The sequence below is a fragment of the Rattus norvegicus genome, chromosome 10, assembly GCF_036323735.1.
Source record: "Rattus norvegicus strain BN/NHsdMcwi chromosome 10, GRCr8, whole genome shotgun sequence".
Lineage (NCBI taxonomy): Eukaryota > Metazoa > Chordata > Mammalia > Rodentia > Muridae > Rattus > Rattus norvegicus.
The window spans coordinates 75,796,407-75,815,652 of NC_086028.1; the positions used below are offsets into that span (position 1 = coordinate 75,796,407).

General features: G+C 44.5%; 1 protein-coding gene across 11 annotated transcripts in view; it reads right to left on the reverse strand.

Annotated features, from left to right (window-relative positions):
* Positions 1-2,531: 2,531 nt before the first annotated feature.
* Stxbp4 (syntaxin binding protein 4) overlaps positions 2,532-19,246 on the reverse strand; it is a 156,880-nt gene continuing 140,165 nt past the window's right edge. For 6 of the 11 annotated variants that reach the window (XR_005489844.1, XR_005489842.1, XR_005489848.2 and 3 more), the window contains one exon: positions 6,641-6,766. Coding sequence is in view for 5 of the 11 variants with exons in the window: in XM_063269103.1 (XP_063125173.1) it covers positions 6,652-6,766 (115 nt within the window). In the remaining 6 variants the exon portion in view is untranslated. Of the gene's footprint in view, positions 6,767-19,246 lie in introns of all 11 variants that reach the window. The other 5 variants (XM_063269103.1, XM_063269102.1, XM_063269105.1 and 2 more) reach the window with 2 other exon arrangements.

The following is a 19,246-nucleotide window of genomic DNA, read 5'->3' on the forward strand; positions in this document are numbered from 1 at the left end:
AATGTATTGTTTATTAAGCCTGGGGAGCCTAAGGCCTGGCTGCCTTCAGGTTCAGTGACTGGTGAGTCAAAGGTGACGTCTCCATGCGACAAGGACGAGTTTCTCTGACTCTTTGCTTACAGCATCGTTCGTCCCGTCAGTGAGGTTCCCCTGGACCAATGCCTTCTTAGATTCTCCATGCACCTCCTATACCACCATCACACTGGGGGAGGGACACAGACACCCAGAGCATGTTAGGGGCTTCTTTGGTCCAAAGTGGCTTTCACCGAGAGGCCGTGTTGCTTGGGTGGCAAGAATCTCATCCAGACCCAGTGTTTGCTGCTCCTGTGATCTTTTTGAGTTCACGGAAAATCAGTCAGGAAGGAGCTTACTCAAGTTGTCTGGGTCTTTGTGTGCCCAGACACCTCATGGGTTATCATTTTCAAGAAGACAGTGAGAAACAGTTTTCTTCTGCTCTTTAAACTAAGAGACACCAAAGGGGGTTCCTCATTCCTAGATGTTTGCACAGAGGGTGAGGTCCTGGTGCACCCTCTGGGTCCCGCTCGTGACTATTTTCTTCCTCACACCCAGTGAGATGAAGTTTTTCTTAGCTAGAAGTGAGGCTTCCTTGTACAGAGCTCTCAGATCTACTTTGGAGCACACACACCATTTCCATCTTCCCAGCCAGGTATGGCATTTTTACTCTTTAAAGGTTCATACTTTCGTCTGCTCTCTTACATCCTCTCTTGGGGCAATGAGTGTTAGTGGGACTAGTTGTTTAAATGTGCGATAAAAGAGCGGAAGTGGAAAGGCTTTGGTTAGTTTCGGTTATAGGTGCTTGGCATAAAATGCAAATTACATGACAGGGCGGCTGCGGTCATGTGTGCTCTGCACTGCATTCCTGATGCGTAACAGTGTGTGGGGTGCTTGGCGTTTCAGTGAATAAGTGAACAGAAAAGGGAAAGAGCTACCCTGGAGACCGATCCAGCAAATGCAAGTTGACATCTACCATGGGACAAGGACTGCGCTACATGCTGAAGGTGAATGAGAGAGGCCAAGTTCCTGCCCCACGGAGCTTGGGCCATTACCTCTGTCCCCAAAGAAGACAACGAAACAACTTCATGACAAATATATGAATGGCGTAAAATGAAGAAGCAGGGTGAGGGGCCAGAGAGGAGTTTGGTGAGGGGGGATAAGGGAAGTGCCTTATCCATAAGGCTTTATTTCTATTTTTAATCACCTATATGTGTGGCTCTGGGTATGCGAGTGCAGATACCCACGGAGGCCAAAGGTACCCAATCGCTCTGGGGCTGCAACTAAATGTGGTTGTGAGCTACCGGATGTGGGTATGGGAACCCAACTCTGGTTCTGTTAGGGAAGTTATAGAGTTTTTAAAATTATTACTCTTTAATCTTTTTTTTTATGGACTTTATCCCCCTCCTGGTCCACCCTCCAACTGTTCCACATCACCCCCCAACACACCATCTCCAACAGAATGCCCCACACTTACCCCACCTGACCTTCCCACTCCCTGGGACCCCAAGTCTCTTGAGGGTTAGGTGCTCCTTCTCTGACTGAACCCAGACCTGGGAGTCCTCTGCCGTATGTGTGTTGGGGGCCTCATCTCAGCTGGTGGATGCTGCCTGGTTGGTGGCTCAGTGTCTGAGAGATCCTGGGGACCAGGTTAGTTGAGGCTGCTGTCTTCTTTATAGGCTCACCCTCCTCCTCACCTTCTTCCAGCTTTTCCCTAACTCAACCGCAGGGGTCACCAGCTTCTGTCCACTTGTTGGGTCTAAGTATCTGCATCTGACTCTGTCAGCTGCCTGTTGGGTTTTTCAGAGGACAGCCATGATAGGCCCCTTTGTAAGCACACCATAGCATCAGTAGTAGTGTCAGGCCTTGGGACCTCTTCCTGAGCTGGATCCCAACTTGGGCGTGTCACTGGACTGCCTTTTGGGAGGTTACATACTCTTAATTGCTAAAACCACATCTCTTTCCCTAGAAGCAGTTTTGGCACAGGTACTAACCTAATTTTATAACCCACCCTGAAAGGATAAAAATCAAGGTTAAAATTAATAAAGGTAGCATGGAGGGAAAGCCAGGGGAGATGACCTGTGGAGTTGACTGATTCAGTGAGGAGAAAGAAAGCAGGAAGACCTCAGTTCACGCTCTCAGAATCCACGTGGAAAGGCACCACACGTTCCCAATCCCAAGGCAAGAGAAGCGGGGGCCATAGGATCACTGGGGCTCGCTGGCCAGCAGATCTACAAGCCCCGGGTTCAGTGGGAGACGAAGGTTAAAAAATAGGTGGAGTGTGATGGAGGAGGGCACTCAAGAGCCATCTCTGGCCCCTACATGCTTGCGTTCTCTCTCTCTCTCTCCTCTCTCTCTCTCTCTCTCTCTCTCTCTCTCTCTCTCTCCTCTCTCTCTCTCTCTCTCTCTCTCTCTCTCTCTCTCTCTCTCTCACACACACACACACACACACACACACACACACACACACACAGAGGGCAGGGCAGAAGGAGAGGGTGGCTGAAAAAGGAAACCTAGCACTGTGTCGAGTGTTTATTAAATCGCTTTACTGATACAGTGATATTACATGTGAACAGCCATGGCTAAACCATCTCATGTAGTACATGTCTAAAGTCATGTTTCACAGGCACATTCTGTTTAATTCTTTAAATTCCACGGGCATAGTCTGTGCTTTTCATCATCCTGAAAATTATACCCATGACTGTGAAAGCCACATTAATGTTTGTTCAGTTCTGTCTGTATAAGTAACATAAAAATGTCAAGTGTATTGACCCTTCAAAAAGTTACATTTTGCTTACTGTAGAGAAATGTCCTATTTCTCCCTAGAAAAAGGATAATATTTTCTGATTGCGCAAGCAGTTTATGAGTGTGCTATTTGAGTCTATTTTGACAGCTGCCTTTCATTTGTTATTGGAGAGCCTCTTCCAGCACGTTCCTTCTCCCCCTATTCTAGCCAAGGTGGGGGGTGTCAATGTTTTCCATAATTATTCAAATTTAAGGGATTCTTAGGAAACAAATCCTTAACTTCTTACCCTGTACAGTGTGTCCGTGTAGAAATATCAAGAAACTGAGCTCTCTGATTTGGAAATTTGTACTATTCACAGCTATCACACTGTGCACGGCCAGGCACACAGTAGGTGCTCAGGTCATGTGTGCTGAGTTGAATCGTGTGGGCACGAGGACGTATGCCACAGATGGAGAAATGGTGGCTCTTGTATTGTATTCATAAGTTTGCTCTCTGTGCTGATTTTGAAGCAATTCCTTATCATCATTACATGTAAAGCAGAAAGCAGTGAGAGGAATGCCATGTTTGGAACACTGAATTAGTCACTGCCAGACTCTCTCCCATACAGCAAGCCAGTCTCCGATGCTAAAGAGATGCTAAAATGAAGTGATTAAAACATCCAGGTTTTTACGCAGGGCTGGAGAAGCTCTTGGTTCAGTGACAGAACTTTGACTGTACTTCTGACACAGTGGCTTACAAAAGTATTCACTCTACCGACGTCAGTATCTGAGTGCATGGATACTTGAAGAAAAGGTTTTAACAAATACACAAATGCTCGCCATGACACTGTTACAGGAAGGAACTTAAAGTAGTCTAAGATTTCTTTAATAAGTTGCTGAACAACTGACGAAGGGCATTCTGGGACGAGATAGCTTAAGCAGAGACTTAAAAGTGCATCAGGATGCCTATATGGCTATGAAAAGATGACCGTAAGATACTAACTCAAAGGTGAGCTGTTTAAGGGTGGCATGCTTGCCCTCGATTGAAAATATTTACTGCAATATTGGTGATGGAAGCTTCTAGAAAGTTAGATGGGCTATTTATCAAACTCAATTTATTTCCACAGAACCTTGATCTGTTTTTTTGAAAGGAAAATAAATTATTTTTACGTTTTAGGAGTTAAAAAGTTACTACTGCTGACTTTCAAGATCGTTTTTATTTTTAAAACATCCCAAGGAATGGTTAGCTATTGCCCTACTTTGCCCTGGACCAGAGTGCTAACCACAATGCTGGTAGCTAACGAGCATTCCAAGGGAAAGCCCCTTGTCACTCTATGAAGGGAGCTGCTGGCCAATGCCTCTGGGACACACATTGGGAGGGATGTGACCACATTCAGTTCCTGTGGCCCAGATCTGAGTGGTGGGTCAGCGGAGGGGCATTTTTTTATGGATAGCTATAGTGACAGAGATAAGGTAACTTAAAGAACATCCACTTCCCCACAAGTAACCCAGGGTTCTGTCTGCACCGGAGAAGCATTCATACTGAGCCCTCCTCTGGAGATTCTCTGAGCATCTGTCCTTTATCTGTGGGTCTGGAGGTCATGGAGACTAAAGCGTAGTTCTCAATGATTGTTCACCAGACTCAGCTAATTCAGGGTGAACGTCCTTAGCTGCAGTCACAGGAGAAGTTCAGATGCAGAGGAACTGGATGGATGCTATTTTCTCCTGGGGAATGCCTTTCTCATGAACCAGGAAGTTCCTCATGACTGAAAACTGGAGTCTTGCAGGGCTGACTAAATCCAGGAGTCTCTACCCCTGGTTTAAGGAAGCCCTGGGGTCTAAGACTTGCCTTCAGGTCCAGCATCAACACATAGGCACGGCGGGATCCTTGGGCAGTGACCACTTCTCTCTAAACCTCGGCTTCTTCATATAATTGGGATCACTTTGGGAAGCTTCTTGGCTTGTTGCTGAAATACCAGTACTTGGGAGGCTGAAGCAGGGGGATTGCGAACTCAAGGCCAGGATGGTATACACAGGGAGAGGCTATCCCAAGAAGCCTCCCAAAAGTTGTTCATTGTACATTGCAGTGTACGGTACAGTGCTCAGTAAATAGCGCTATGCATTTCTAGGTCGTTTGATTATGTATTTGGTAGAAACAGGGAGGAACTTGGTATAAGCAGCAGAGAGGCTGTGAGTGCCACACATACACGAACACACACAGACTGCATGCTTCAGGGTCCCATGTCAGCTCCCTCACAAACAAGGGAGGACACTGCAATGGGGGCAGGGGGCGATCTCCTAAAAGGAGTGTGCTGGTTCACTCCTCTCATAAAAGTGTGTGGGTGCCTCTTCACTTCTCTGGGACTTGAGGAAACAGCTCCCGCTGCAGCTGCTCTCAAAGCTGCCCCCCACCCCCACCCCAATCATCCTCTTCGAAGCGTCCTAAGATCCAGAGAGCTGTGAGGAGAGGCCTACATTTGCTCCAGCCACTCTGTCTTTCCTGGGGTTAAAGTCTCCTTGTCAGTCTGTATTTGGCTTTATGTTCTTCCTCATGACGGCAAACATGAATCCTAAGTGGATTCAACTTAAATCCTAAATCTTAAATGTACTAAGGGGTATGGGTGAGCACCGTGCCCACATGTATTCTCCATATACATTCCATATATGAGGTAAAACTCTGCAGAACATGTAGGCGCTAGTGTCTGATGCCGCCATAGGTGCTACTTCACTGCAGGAACTCAGTGGCTTATTTATAAAGTGGCTTTAAGTAAAGATGCTTGCACTGTGCTCTTGGGAGCTCCATGCTTACCTAAGTGATGCTGGGCTGCTTTGCTTGGCTCCTGGCCTCCACCCTTTTACAGGCAACTCCAGCAGTATTTAAAAAGATACCTTTCTCCTGTCAGCTCTCCTCAGATGCTCCCACTGGCCATGGCACCCAAGCATGGCAAACCACTGCCATGAGCCAGTGTCTCTATTCTAGAAAATCCAGTCACGGAACAAAGTCCACTGAAAAGTCGCAGAGCAGTGCCTTGCTTGGTGAGTGTCTACGGGTAGTGGTGGGGGTGGGGATGGGGCCACAGAAGGAAGAGACTGGGGTTATGAAGAGGCAATGTTTGGCTCTGAGGTGTGGAATGCGCAGCTGTGGACCCAGCTGCGTCAACAGAAAGTGGATGCTCTCCTGGGCCGAGATCTCCCTCTGTGAGGTCAGTAGGGAGCAGGGCAAGGGAGCCTGGGCACGGAATCGGAAGGTAAGGTGTGAGTCCCATCCCCGGCACTGCACGCTCTGTCTTTTGGAACCACTGTCTCTCCAGCTGAAGCCGTGAGTAGAAATGCCCTGTGGAACAGCCGTGCTGTTTGGTTTAAGTAAGACGAGGTTTGAAAGCTTTTTATAAACGATAGAAGTTTCCTAATGATATGTCACGTGGTGTCCTATGAGGCACTGGTAAAAAAAAAAACACCCCAAAACCCAAGAGTTGCAATCAGCAGCTAATGGGATAGGGTTGGGCGCCCTCCCCTAGCTTCCTCAGAATTCTTTCCTACGCTGTGAGGAGAGAGGGGGAGTTATCAAGAATGTTCGCTATGTTCATATAACTTTTCAATATAAAGTGTTGCTGTACGAACCATTGTATCTTATACCAAACAAGGAACTATACATTGAATTATAAAGATCTAAGTATAAATGAGAAGACATATGCATATAAAATCTGACTATATATGACTAGATTATTTTCAAACAACTACTACAGTGGCAACTGATCCTTAGCATGTACACAAAAATACCACGGTTTCAACTCGACACCCGGCCTGGTAGCATGTGCTGGAGTCCTGTGTCTCAGTTGTGGTGTCGTTCGTCTGGTTGTGCATATATATTGAAAAGTCGGAAGTCTCTGGAGCTCCGTTGCCCGTGGAAACTCATCAGCTTTTCGGTTCCCTTAGTTCTCTGGGACAGTCCTCTTCACTCTCCTCTGCGCAGGACAGGTTCAGGACACTCATCATGGGGTGGATCCAGGACGTGGTCTGTGTCACATGGCTTGAGAAGAACAAGGGGTGCACATCAGCATGTGAACATCTCTCTACTCAGCTGAACAAGTACTGATCCTGGGGACCCAGTTGTTGGCCCCTGAGACAGGAAGCAATTAGAACCAGATCCAGTAGTGTTAAGAAGTCCACCTCACACCAGTCAGAACGGCTAAGATCAAAAACTCATGTGACAACAGATGCTGGCAAGGATGTAGAGAAAGAGGAACACTCCTCCATTGTCGGTGTGATTACAAACTGGTACAACCACTCTGGAAATCAGTCTAGCGGTTCTCCAGAAAATTGGACATTACACTACCTGAGGACCCAGCTATACCACTCCTGGGCATATAACCAAAATATGCTCCCATATAACAAGGACACATGCTCCACTATGTTTATAGCAGCCTTATTTATAATAGCCAGAAGCTGGAAAGAACCCAGATGCCCTTCAACAGGGGAATGGATACAGAAAATGTGGTACATCTACACAGTGGAGTACTACTCAGCTATCAAAAACAATGACTTTATGAAATTCTTAGGCAAATGGATAAAACTAGAAAATATTATCCTGAGTGAGGTAACCCAGTCACAGAAAAACACACATGGGATGCACTCACTGATAAGTGGATATCAGCCCCAGAGCTCTGAATACCCAAGATACAATTCACAGACCACATGAAGCTCAAGAAGGAAGACCGAAGTGTGGGTGCGTCAGTCTTTCTTAGAAGGGGGAACAAAAATACTCACAGGAGGAAATATGGAGACAATGTGTGAAGCAGAGACTGAAAGAAAGGTCATCCAGAGACTGCCACACATGGGGACCCATCCCATATACAGCCACCAAACCCAGACAATATTGCTGATGCCAATAAGTGCATGCTGCCAGGAGCCTGATATAGATGTGTCCTGTGAGGCTCTGCCAGAGCCTGACAAATACAGAGGCAGATGCTCTCAGCCAACCATTGAACTGAGAACAGGGTCCCCAAAGGAGGAGTTAGAGAAAGGACTAAGTAGCTGAAGGGGTTTGGAGCCCCATAGGAAGAACAACAATATCAATCAACCAGAAGCCCCAGAGCTCCCAGGGATTAAACCACTATCCCAAGAGTACACCGGGATGGAGCTATGGCTCCAGCCGCATATGTAGCAGTGGATGGCCTTGTCGGGCATCAATAGGAGGAGAGGCCCTTGGTCTAGTATTGGGGAATGTCAGGGCAGGAAGGTGGGTGAGAGGGAGTGGGTGGGTGGGTGGGTGAGCACCCTTATAGAAGCAGGGGGAGATAGTGGGTTTCTGGAGGAGAACCCGGGAAAGGGGATAACATCTAAAATGTAAATTTAAAAAAATCCAAAAATAAATGAAAAAAAAATGTCAAAAAAATCATGGCTTTTGTCTATTAAAAATCCAAGAAGGCCTGGAGAGGTTTTAAGGGTCTTTTATAACCACGGATGAAGATGAATTTATCACCCTGAACTCCTGTTTCCTCACCTGATGGATGTGAGCATGTCTATGGCTGTCTCGCTGGGTGCAATCTCTGGAGCTTGTCTGCTGCCCTCCTTTTCCAATGTAATAATCTGCCACACTGACGTTACTTCTTTCTGTCTGAGTTCTGTCCCTTCCTAATTCACTCTCCACTCCAGCCCAAAGACCGTGCTAAAGGACAAAGCATACACTGTCATTTGCCTGAGAACCACGCGGGCCTACCCAACTCTGGGTCAAGAACATTCTACAGAATGATCCTGGGAGACATTTCCCTCCCTAGAGAGTTACTGCACACCTACTGCAAAGAAGCAATTTCTCTTCCAGATTCCTCCCATCTGAACCCACAGTCTCATCTCTGACACAACTAATTATAAATGCACGTCTATTGTCATGTCAGCTGCCCTGCTTCTTAGAAAGCTCCTTTCCTTGATGGCAGGAACTGTTTCTTATCTCTGCATCTGTGGCGCCTGATGTGGTCTCAGAACAAATGACAAGTGTCCTGAAGAGCACTGTGGGGAGAGGGGACAGAAGCAGAGAGGAGGAAGGGGCGCATAGGTAGGGATGCATTTGGGGAATGGCAGAATGCCACAAATCACACTCCCGACTGGTGGACGTGTACTTGGAGATTTCATATCCTAGCTCTGCTTCCTGCCAGATGGTTCTTCTAAGTCCACTACCATTTGCTCAGCCCTTGGAGTGGCAGGCTGGGGTTAGAGGGACATTTATAAATGTATCTTCCAATGCCAGTAGATTATTAATAGTTTCACAATGGGGTAAAGGACTTCAAGTTGTTCAAGAATCAAAGTGGAGGTGACAAGGCCCAGATGTCTTCATGGTTTGCAAAGTTTGAGTGTGGTGGTAAAGAGGGAGTCTGTGAGGGGTAACTAGCACTAAGTATCAGTGAAAAACCTATCTGGAAACTACCACTGTAGAAGCTTCTTAGAATATAATCATATATAAAAGGTGTTTAAATTGTGTTACCTTATAACTGTGGGACAATGATAATCCTATATACAATAGGCTGTCAAATAAAAAAAAAAAAAACAAGTGTCATGTGTGGGTTACCCACTTGAGTTGTTGGCAAGTGAGGCCATAGCTCCCCAAGCCCCAGACATTCCCGGCTGTTGCTATGGCTTTCTTCCCCTCCAGAACCTGACAGTAAGACCCTATTGCTGACGATCCTACATATTTGAGTCATGGGGCATGGAGAAATCAAGCTGGTGCCGAGCTGGAAGCTTCGTCCCTTACTGCCTAGCTTCCACAGTGCTTGCAGGTTCTACATATGCTGCAAGGGAGAAGGGCCATCCACAGTCTTAGCCAGCCACGACCCTGGCAAGATATGCCCACTGGTCACACCCACATTACAGGAGTAAGCAACTACTTCCTGATTGGGTTTGAAACTTACTCCCTAGATGGAACCCATGCGTGGTCCCATCAATAGGGCTAAAATGCCATGGCTATCTAGGTCATAGGCTGTAAAGAACCTTATACTCTTACTGTGCTAAATAGACAAAGTGATAAACTGCCTCCCAAATTCTTATCTTCATATCCATATTCACAACACATCTCTCTACCCTCGTCAGGTGATCAATACAGAAACCCACAACTTAATACACAGATAATACACACCTGTGGCATGCTCAGCTCTAAACGGGATGTCACCCTGAACCTACAAGACTCAGGGATCATTGAGAAACAGTGGCCAGAAAGAGTCAGAGGTAGTGGATGTCTGCAGTGGAAAAGTATTTGCTGGACATGACAGGGCTGCTGCACTTATGAACTCACACAGGCGTGACTGTGCATAAGACCTGCACAAGAGCAAGCCAGCCGAAGTCCCTGCCTATGGGGGAAAGGTGCACGCAGCCCCACCAGCCTCCCACAGGCACTACTGTCAGCTGATGGCTGTAGTGGAGGGATGAGTCAGCTTCCTTCAGGGATTCCTCCCCTGAGCGCTACCCATGCTTGTCATACGTGCACATACAGATAGTTCTGAGTAGCCTTGGAGGGCTTAAAACAGGAGCACATGACATTGGGAGAGAAGAGTTATGGGGGTGGGCAAGGGAGGGGTGATAAGGGAGGAAATGGGGAGTGGATTTTATCAAAACACATTGTATGCATGTGTGTGATTATCAAACAAGGAATAACATATTTTAAAAGGTATCATTCTCTCAGCAGCAATCCACATTACTACTCTTTTAAAAAATGGTTTAAAAAGGGATTTCTTATGAAGACTAACCTTACTAGGGCATCAACTTTGAACAGGTTCATTTCATTTCAAGGATTTTTTGCTGGCCTAAGCTGAAAGTGCTTTTACAGGAGTGTTAAGGAGTGTAACCAAGAGGGCTGGAACACCACGGCAAGGTGAGATGGACAGCCGCCATTCTACAGAGTACATGAAAGGGAATGTGCTGGATGCCGTTCTTCAGTGGATTTCACAGTCTGTCTGCAGCGATCCTATGCTTACCTGCAGTGACAATGAATGGTGTACCTAAGTGAGTGTAATTTAAATTATTTTAAATACTGCTTCCCTTATAATGTTACCTGGATGGGCAGAGTAGGAAGCAAGAAAGCCAAGTTTTGCAAATGACATTCTCATTCTTGAAGTATCAACTGTGTAACCCATGGACATTGGTGAATTGGTAACTCAGAGTAATCCAAAGCAGTGTATCTAAGAAAAATATAGTTACTGACTCTACCACCTATATTAGAAAGTGTTATCTGTAGCCCAGGCTGGCCTCGAACTCGTGATCTTCCTGCCTCTGCCTCCTTTAGCAAATCCTACTGGCGCCCCCGTTGAAGGAATCATAGAAAGGACTGAAAGAGCTTGAAGGGGCTCGAGACCCCAAGCAACCAGAGCTTCCAGGGACTAAGCCACTACCTAAAGACTATACATGGACTGACCCTGGGCTCTGACCTCATAGGTAGCAATGAATATCCTAGTAAGAGCACCAGGGGAAGGGGAAGCCCTGGGTCCTGCTAAGACTGAACCCCCAGTGAACTAGACTGTTGGGGGGAGGGGGACAATGGGGGGAGGATGGGGAGAGGAACACCCATAGAGAAGGGGAGGGGGAGGGGCTAGGGGGATGTTGGCCCGGAAACCGGGAAGGGGAATAACAATCGAAATGTAAATAAGAAATACCTAAGTTAATAAAGATGAAAAGAAAAAAAAAAAAAAGAAAGAAAGTGTTATCTGAAATCCTTCCCTGTTAATAACCTTCATCAAGACGTTTTATTGACAAAATGTGGCCTCACTCCAATGTCATTCCATAATGTTTGACTAATCTTATATTCACAGTACACTTTTCTGTATGGAAAAAAAACCAAGATGGTAGTTTGATTGTTTCAATAAACACACACACACACACACACACACACGGAAAATCCTACCTGAACTTATGAAATCCCAGTAACTATTTACAACAAAAATAAAACCTAGGCAACAGAGAAATGGTTTCTGGTGCTGAACAGTCTACAACTGGATCTCTGAAAACAACGCAACAACAACAGCAACAACAACAACAGCAACAACAACAGCAACAACAACAGCAACAACAACAGCAACAACAACAGCAACAACAACAGCAACAACAACAGCAACAACAACAGCAACAACAACAGCAACAACAACAGCAACAACAACAGCAACAACAACAGCAACAACAACAGCAACAACAACAGCAACAACAAGAAGGAACAAGTAGACCCAAACACACAGAACGCCTGAAGCTGACCCAGGCAACCAGCAGACACTCAAGCAATGTTTTATTGATAATTAGGGCCTTTTGATTAGTGCAAGAACACCTTGGAATGCTGCCTGCTTGCTGGAGTGCAGCCAGCTGCAGCCTCCCGTTCAGTTTCTGTCCAGCTGAGCACTGTGGCCAATGCTCTTTGACATAATCAGTATGATGAGATAATCCTAGATTTACTGGCTCGGAGAACATTCTAGTATTAGAAATATTTCCGCCCTGGTTGTGTGCTTGGTTTTTCAGCTGAGGGTGGAGAATAAATCAGTCCAGCTGACTACTCTGTTTAATTAATGAAGGCCTCATGGTTCATGAAGGGAGATGTTGCAGTTCAGAATGAAAAATTTAGAGAGCCGGTAAATAAATGGACCTGATTGTGAGACACACAATGTCCTCATCTGAACACATGGTGCCCCTGACAAGTGGCTCTGCAGACACTGCATTTGACCTGACCTGGGGAGTCAAGCAGTCATCTGAAAGGCTAATACTAATTTTTCTAAGCGATTGACAGTTGGATATCAATAACTATCAAGCAGCAGGTTGCCAATGCTGTTTTTAAAAATAATATTAGTAAATTAAAAGGCATACTGTGGAGTTTACTTAAAAGAATCCAAGAGAACATGCTTTATTTTATTGGCAAGGAAATGAGTGAATTATTTAAATCTCATTATAATTACCCTCCTTATGTTTCTTACTTCTTAGCTAGAGGATCAGAATGTGTTCTTTCAAAACGAAAAGCAAATTAACTTAATTCAAAATAAAAATTAAGGACAGTCCCTAGCAAAAAGTGACTTAAGCACAAAAAGTACAACAGCTTTACAAAATTCCTTTTTAACTGATGGTGAAAGATGACCTCCTGTTCACTCTCCATTGCTGATGTGCTTTTATATCACTGTGAGTTTAGGAAGACTTGCCTGGATTATTTTATCATGCCTAAGACAAAGTTGCAGGATAATAAATGAAAAGTAATGACTTTTCAATGTAATTTAAGGGGAATAATTATATACGTAATATAATTACTATTTTGATATTATACATAATCAGAAAGTAAAAATTGGCAAAGACTCCTTAATATATTTTATTTCAGGACCCAGTAATATTGAAGCACTGGAAACATTTTTAAGTGGCTACAAAATACAAGTATTAATGATGGCAAAAGATTGGTACTTGAAAGAATGTTTGTTTTAAAGGTAACAAATTAGAATTTGATTTTTATTCTGTTTATGACACTATGAAATATACAGCAGATATCAAATATTAAGATTCAATTAATCTTTAGATCTCAGCTATAAAATTATTTATATAAGAATCAATCTATCTATATACACATTTTTAAAAGAACATGTTTTGATCCTCTGTGTGTACGTGTGTGTATGTGTGTGTAATATTGGAAAAATTGCTGTCAGTAGACTAGTAAAAGATACTGAAAGAAAATTCCAGATAAAAGTATTTGTTTTAGTGGTTACTTTTTTTCCGATAACCTATTCAGATTGTTGTTGATTACTAAAGAGTAGCGAAGATGAAAAAAGAAAAACAGAGAAAGAAAAATCTCAGGAGTTCCAAAGCTTATATAATTAATTTTAAAAGAAAGAAATATTATAACATATTATAATATCATAACATTAATAGTGATCCATGTTCATCATCACAATAAAAGAAAACCTTCATATAATAAAGCAAAAAATGTATCCTACCAACACTGACACCTATACACGGTGTCTGCAGACACTAAGGAACGATTCTATAGATGTGTGCAGTTGGTACACCTGTCCTCTGTCACATGACCTGTGTTGGACTGCCGTGCTGTCCATTCCACACTGCTGCGTTGTTATGGGAGCCAGCTGCCCAGCAGAGACTATGGCCCCCAGTTCTCATTTGCATCCTTCTCTGAGTCCAGTGAGAAGGGGCAGATTTGCTGCATCACCTGTGAGAGCTGGGGAGAGGGGTCTTTAAAAAGCTGAAATGTCTCCTTCGCTCTCATTCCACAACCACTCACTGACTACAGACACCTCATGACTTTAGAAATGGCAGAGTCAGACAGAAGGGGTCTGGGTCTCAAGTTTGGCACTCAGAAGATAAGCCATACACTCACCAGCTAGGGTTCTGCACTGGCTTGTGACTGTTAAGCCACCGAAAGCAGATCTGTGGCAGTATATGGTAGCTTTAATCAGTGCCAAGCAGGAAGAGAGTATCTGGAGAGGAATCTAATATATACATATATGCATTTTATATTTTAAAATCGGTAAATTAGGAATATGTTTCATGCTACTTGAAATATACCAATAATCAACTTAAATTCCAATGCTTTTAGTAAGCCTTACAAAACAAGCTTTATGGGCCTGGATTTGATTTTTTTGGTAATACATAATGAACTTATTAACATTTTCCATAAGTTCCAAATTTGAGACTTGAAAAATCCCACCCAAATTATTCAAATCAATTTCAACTAATTTTATATTGATTCTAAAATCATTTTTTCCTACCCAAATTAAACTGACCACAGCAAAAATATAGAAGAAGCTGGAGATGGTTCAGTGTTTAAGAGCACTTGCTGCTCTTGCAGAGGACCTGGGTTAGGTTCCAAGCACCCACATGGTGGTCCACAACCATCAGTAATCAGTAATTCCAGTTCCCTGGGATATGACACTTTCTTCTGACCTCTGACGGTACCAAGCACAAATGTAGTATACAGACATATATGGTGGTAACACACACACACACACACACACACACACACACACACACACGCACACACACAATTAAAAAATAGAGCCCTTAAAGTAGGTATGTGCTACAGGAGAAAGGGATTTATAAAGCCACAAAGCTGAAAGGGATTCTGAAGGCGACCACCTCAAAGGTCAGGAAGCTTATGTTCTGAAGCTGCTTGAGATTGCAACATACTTTCACTCATACTAAAAACAATCCTGAGACTTAACCAGCACAGTACACAAAGGACCTCTGTGTTTCTCCCATGAGCCTTAAATCCTGGCTGTTTTTGATGACGCCACCTTTGCAGGTGGGACCAGCTGGGTCACTGATAGAAGGAAACCATGCTGAGAAAATGGTATCCTTAGCTCCAGGGCATAGGGCTGGCACATGGCCGAACCAGCACCTAGGTCCAACTAATGACTTCTGAGAATTTACCGGTTATGTTCAAGTCATCTATTATCCAGGCTGGTTTCCATAGCAATATGTGAAGAGGCTCCGGGACGGATTAAGTGACCTCCAGAGAAGGGCTCTTCAGTTTTGCAAAATGAAATTAATTAAAGGATTAACTCAAGGATCATAGATTATATATGTAAAGCTATTATGCCTTTTAAAAATCCTTTCCTGTGAAATTCATGAGAAACATTATGTGAGCAACTGAGAAAATAAAGGCTTGTGTGAAGCCGGGTCAGAGGCTGTGTGCTTCCTCAGCTGTAGCAAGGCGCTGCCACACACCATGTATGGCGTCAGGGAGTGCTTGAGGCATGCATCACTATAAATCCCTCTGAGTATCCCTGTAGCCACAGCACTGGGGTAAATCCTTGACTGGTACTCTAGCTGATTTATAACTGAAGATAAGGTAATTCCCAAATGTGATAATGATGTGGACTTTCCCTAAGTGGTTTATATGTGTTTATAGAGATTGAGTATTATCAGGGAAATTAGAGTCACCCAAAGAACACCAACATCACCAGGTAATTAGCACCACCAGCTCCCCTTACCAACAGTCTTACTCCCATTGACTTGCAAGATGTATTTATTAATTTGGGGCAAGCAATTGAGCTGTATAATAATTGAAACAATTTGGGCTCAAGCTTATTTTCTAAATAGACGGGAGTCTAAGTAAAGATACTAGAATCCCAAGCGTTGAGATTTAATTGTTCTTTGTAAAGGAATACAATCCTTAGTTAAAAACATTCTTGAATGAACAACTAGAGTGCAAAATGTTACAATGTTACCAAAGACAAGAGTGAAGGTGAACAATCCGCCTCGACTTTACACCACACCAGGATTTCTCAGCCTGTGAAAGGATCAAATAGGCCCAACCCAGGATTCTAGACCTTGGACCCTAAAGGCTCCAGTAGCCAGATGGAGTTTGTCTTGGAGATCAATGCTAATACTCAACGAAGTGCAGCTGTGGTCCAGGGAGACCACTGCAGCCTCCTAGCTATGAGATCACACATTCAATGCAGACTTCCAGTTGGCATGGGGGTGCGTCCCTGCCATACCAGCAGAGGGAGGTTGAGATAGGAAGGTTGTGAGTTTGAGGCCAGCCTAGACTACACGGGGACCTCATCTGACAAAGCAAACCCACAAAGAGATGCTCTGGTCTGAGGCAGCTGGATATGATTTCCATCAGACAAGCAATATCTAGTCTGCAACATTCCTTAATACTGTTCCCTATTTACTTTTTCATAAAAAAATCTCAAAAAACATTATTTTGCCCTCTAATTTCATAGTTGACAAAGTTGAGGTTTAGAGGGTTAAAGTGCTCTGTCCAATGTTACACAGAACCAGGGCTGGGGCTGAGATATACAGCACCAATCACTTTCCTTTCTTTTGACTACACATCTGTACACAGCTCCATCTTCACACAAACAGGGCTGTTCTAGGGCCTAGGGCTTCCCACACCAAGGGTCTTCCTGATATTAGCAGGGGTAGATATGACGGAAACTAAGTTAAGGCAGTCAGGTCTATTGGCACGAAACTGTCATTCCAGCTATTTGGGAGGCTAAGGCAGGAAGATTATGAGTTCAAGACCAGCCTGGGCAACATAGTGAGACCTTGTGTCAAACTGAAAGGTAAAAGGAACTGGGGATGTAATTCTGTGTAGAATGCTTGCCTGCTGTCATGAGAACCTGTGAAGCAAAGGTGAAAGTTAAGAGAAAAGTGACTTAGGGACAGTGCCATGCTCTAGTAAAACTTACCGAAAGCCCTGCTTTTGGAGACTGTGTGTAGGGCAAGCAAGGGACCCCTGTGTCCTTGTGACAAGAAGAAACAACAGAGCATTCTCCTCACCCCCCCTTTCAACACACACACACACACACACACACACACACACACACAAACACATACAGACACGCACACATACACAGACACACACACACAAACACATACAGACACACACACATACACATACAGACACACACACATACACATACAGACACACACGCAGACACACACACACTCATACACGCACACATACACACACATACACACACAGACACACACATACATACACATAGAGACACACACGCAGACACACACGCACTCATACATGCACACATACACACACACAGAGACACACAAACACACACAGACACACACAAACACACACACACACCCCCACACCCACACCCACCCACAAAGACAGACACAGGGGAGGGCAGAGGGGCTTGTGAAAGGACCAGGTGAGAGGGGTAGCAGCGGCCTCATCAGAAGCCAGTCCTGCTGACACTTTAGAATTTAATGTTCAGACGTTGGCACTCAGGTCTGTGAGAAACATTTCTGCTCTTTAAGCTCCGAGTCTGTGGCATTTCCTTACAGTAGCACTAGCAGACTAATACAGCGACCAAAGCTAGCAGAGAAAGGTTTGATGAAAAAAAAATCGGTACTTGCTAAAAATATCTATAAAAATAAAAGTCATGTGCTGTCAGGGGATGGGTTTTTAATACTCCAATGTGACACCGGAAACCATGCTTCAGGCAAAGCTGTACCTGTCTTTGGCTAAGTGGGCGCAGGGTTTCGTGCGCGGAGTCTAGAGCTAGACGCTTTATTCATCTCAGGGGGTTTGCCATCCTGAAGAACCCGAGCCAGCTGGCTGGCCTTTCACTTAAATGACAATTTCTTCTTCAGCACTTGGTATTCCTACACCTCTTTGTAGATATTTATAGACGCTCTCGGGCAAGCTGTCTGGGGCTTGTGGTCAGTGCAGCCTTTCTGCTCCCAGCACAGGGCCACCGACTGGCCAGAGAGTTGTATGGATGTAGTTTTTGGCTACCAGTTTCTATTTGCAGCTGCACAAATGTTGTTATTTAAAACTCACTGGCAAACGGCGGCAGAATGAAGAAGGCCCTGGAAACAGACGCCTGCTCAGCGCTCACCCGGTGCCAGGGACTTTGCTAGGAGCTTCACAATCCAGAGTGCACCCAGTTCTCAAACTCTCCATGTTTTCAGGTAGGAATCAGAATCACAGAGGCATTGAAATGACCCACCAGCTCACCCTCGAATGTGGCGGCATCAACTTGAAAACCCATCAGACGCCCTTTTACTCCCTTCAATGGCTTCTCCAACTTGCCAACAGTATTCATTCATTTGAACTTTAGTCCCCAAACATGCCCTGCTCTGTGGCAGGTAACGACTACTTCTAAGCAGGTAGCACAGAGAGTTCAGCCCTGACCCTCGGCTTGGGGTTAAGATGTACTGCTAGACAGCTCAGCTTCGATGGAAGAACTCCCTATCTGTGCAGACTCATTGCAGACCCCACCTCTTACTCATCAGAAGTGGTTTTGGAGAGCCACGTGAGAAGACCTACATCCCCCTTTATGTCCCTATGGGCTCTTCCTGTAAGTTTTCACTCTTATACATGCAGAAGTCCCAGAGGAGCCTCAACACATTCTCACCAAACATCAAGTCAGGGGCATAAAACCTGTCCTGACCTCTCTTCAAATGGGCCACAGGTTACACTAGTCTGTCAGTGGCAGCTACCTGACTCACGGAAAAGGAAGCAGATCAACTCATGAAGTCTTGGGGTGGGGGAGCTCTTGACAATGTCCGCTCAAGTGAAGCTGTAATAATTTGCCATGGATTTACCAAGCAGACATGAGTAGGTTTGTATTTCCAAGCAGAATCCTACTTCTCCTCTCCCTCCCCCACCATCACCTTGAGTTCTGCTTGCATTACTGTCACTGTCACTTCAGGTAGCATCTGTTTGTAAACGACAGTTAGGGTCTAAGACTCCAGGACTTCCAATTATTCATTTTGTATTTTCTATTCTTTTAAATTCTATAAAGGTCAGCAAGATTGCTCAGTGGGTAAATATACTGCCAGGAGTATAATTTGGTATTGAAAGCAAGTATCTGATATTAAGATTTCTATATTACTTATGTACAGATATTAGATGAACATATAGCATATTTTTATGTGCCCTTTGGTTAGCATTCTCTACCAGTGATCCCTGACTTCTGGAATCCATACTCCTAGGTCATTGCCTCACACATGTACCAGGTTGATCCTTGTGACCTGTGACTTATGTGATGGCAGAACACACACTTCTGAGGCAGGT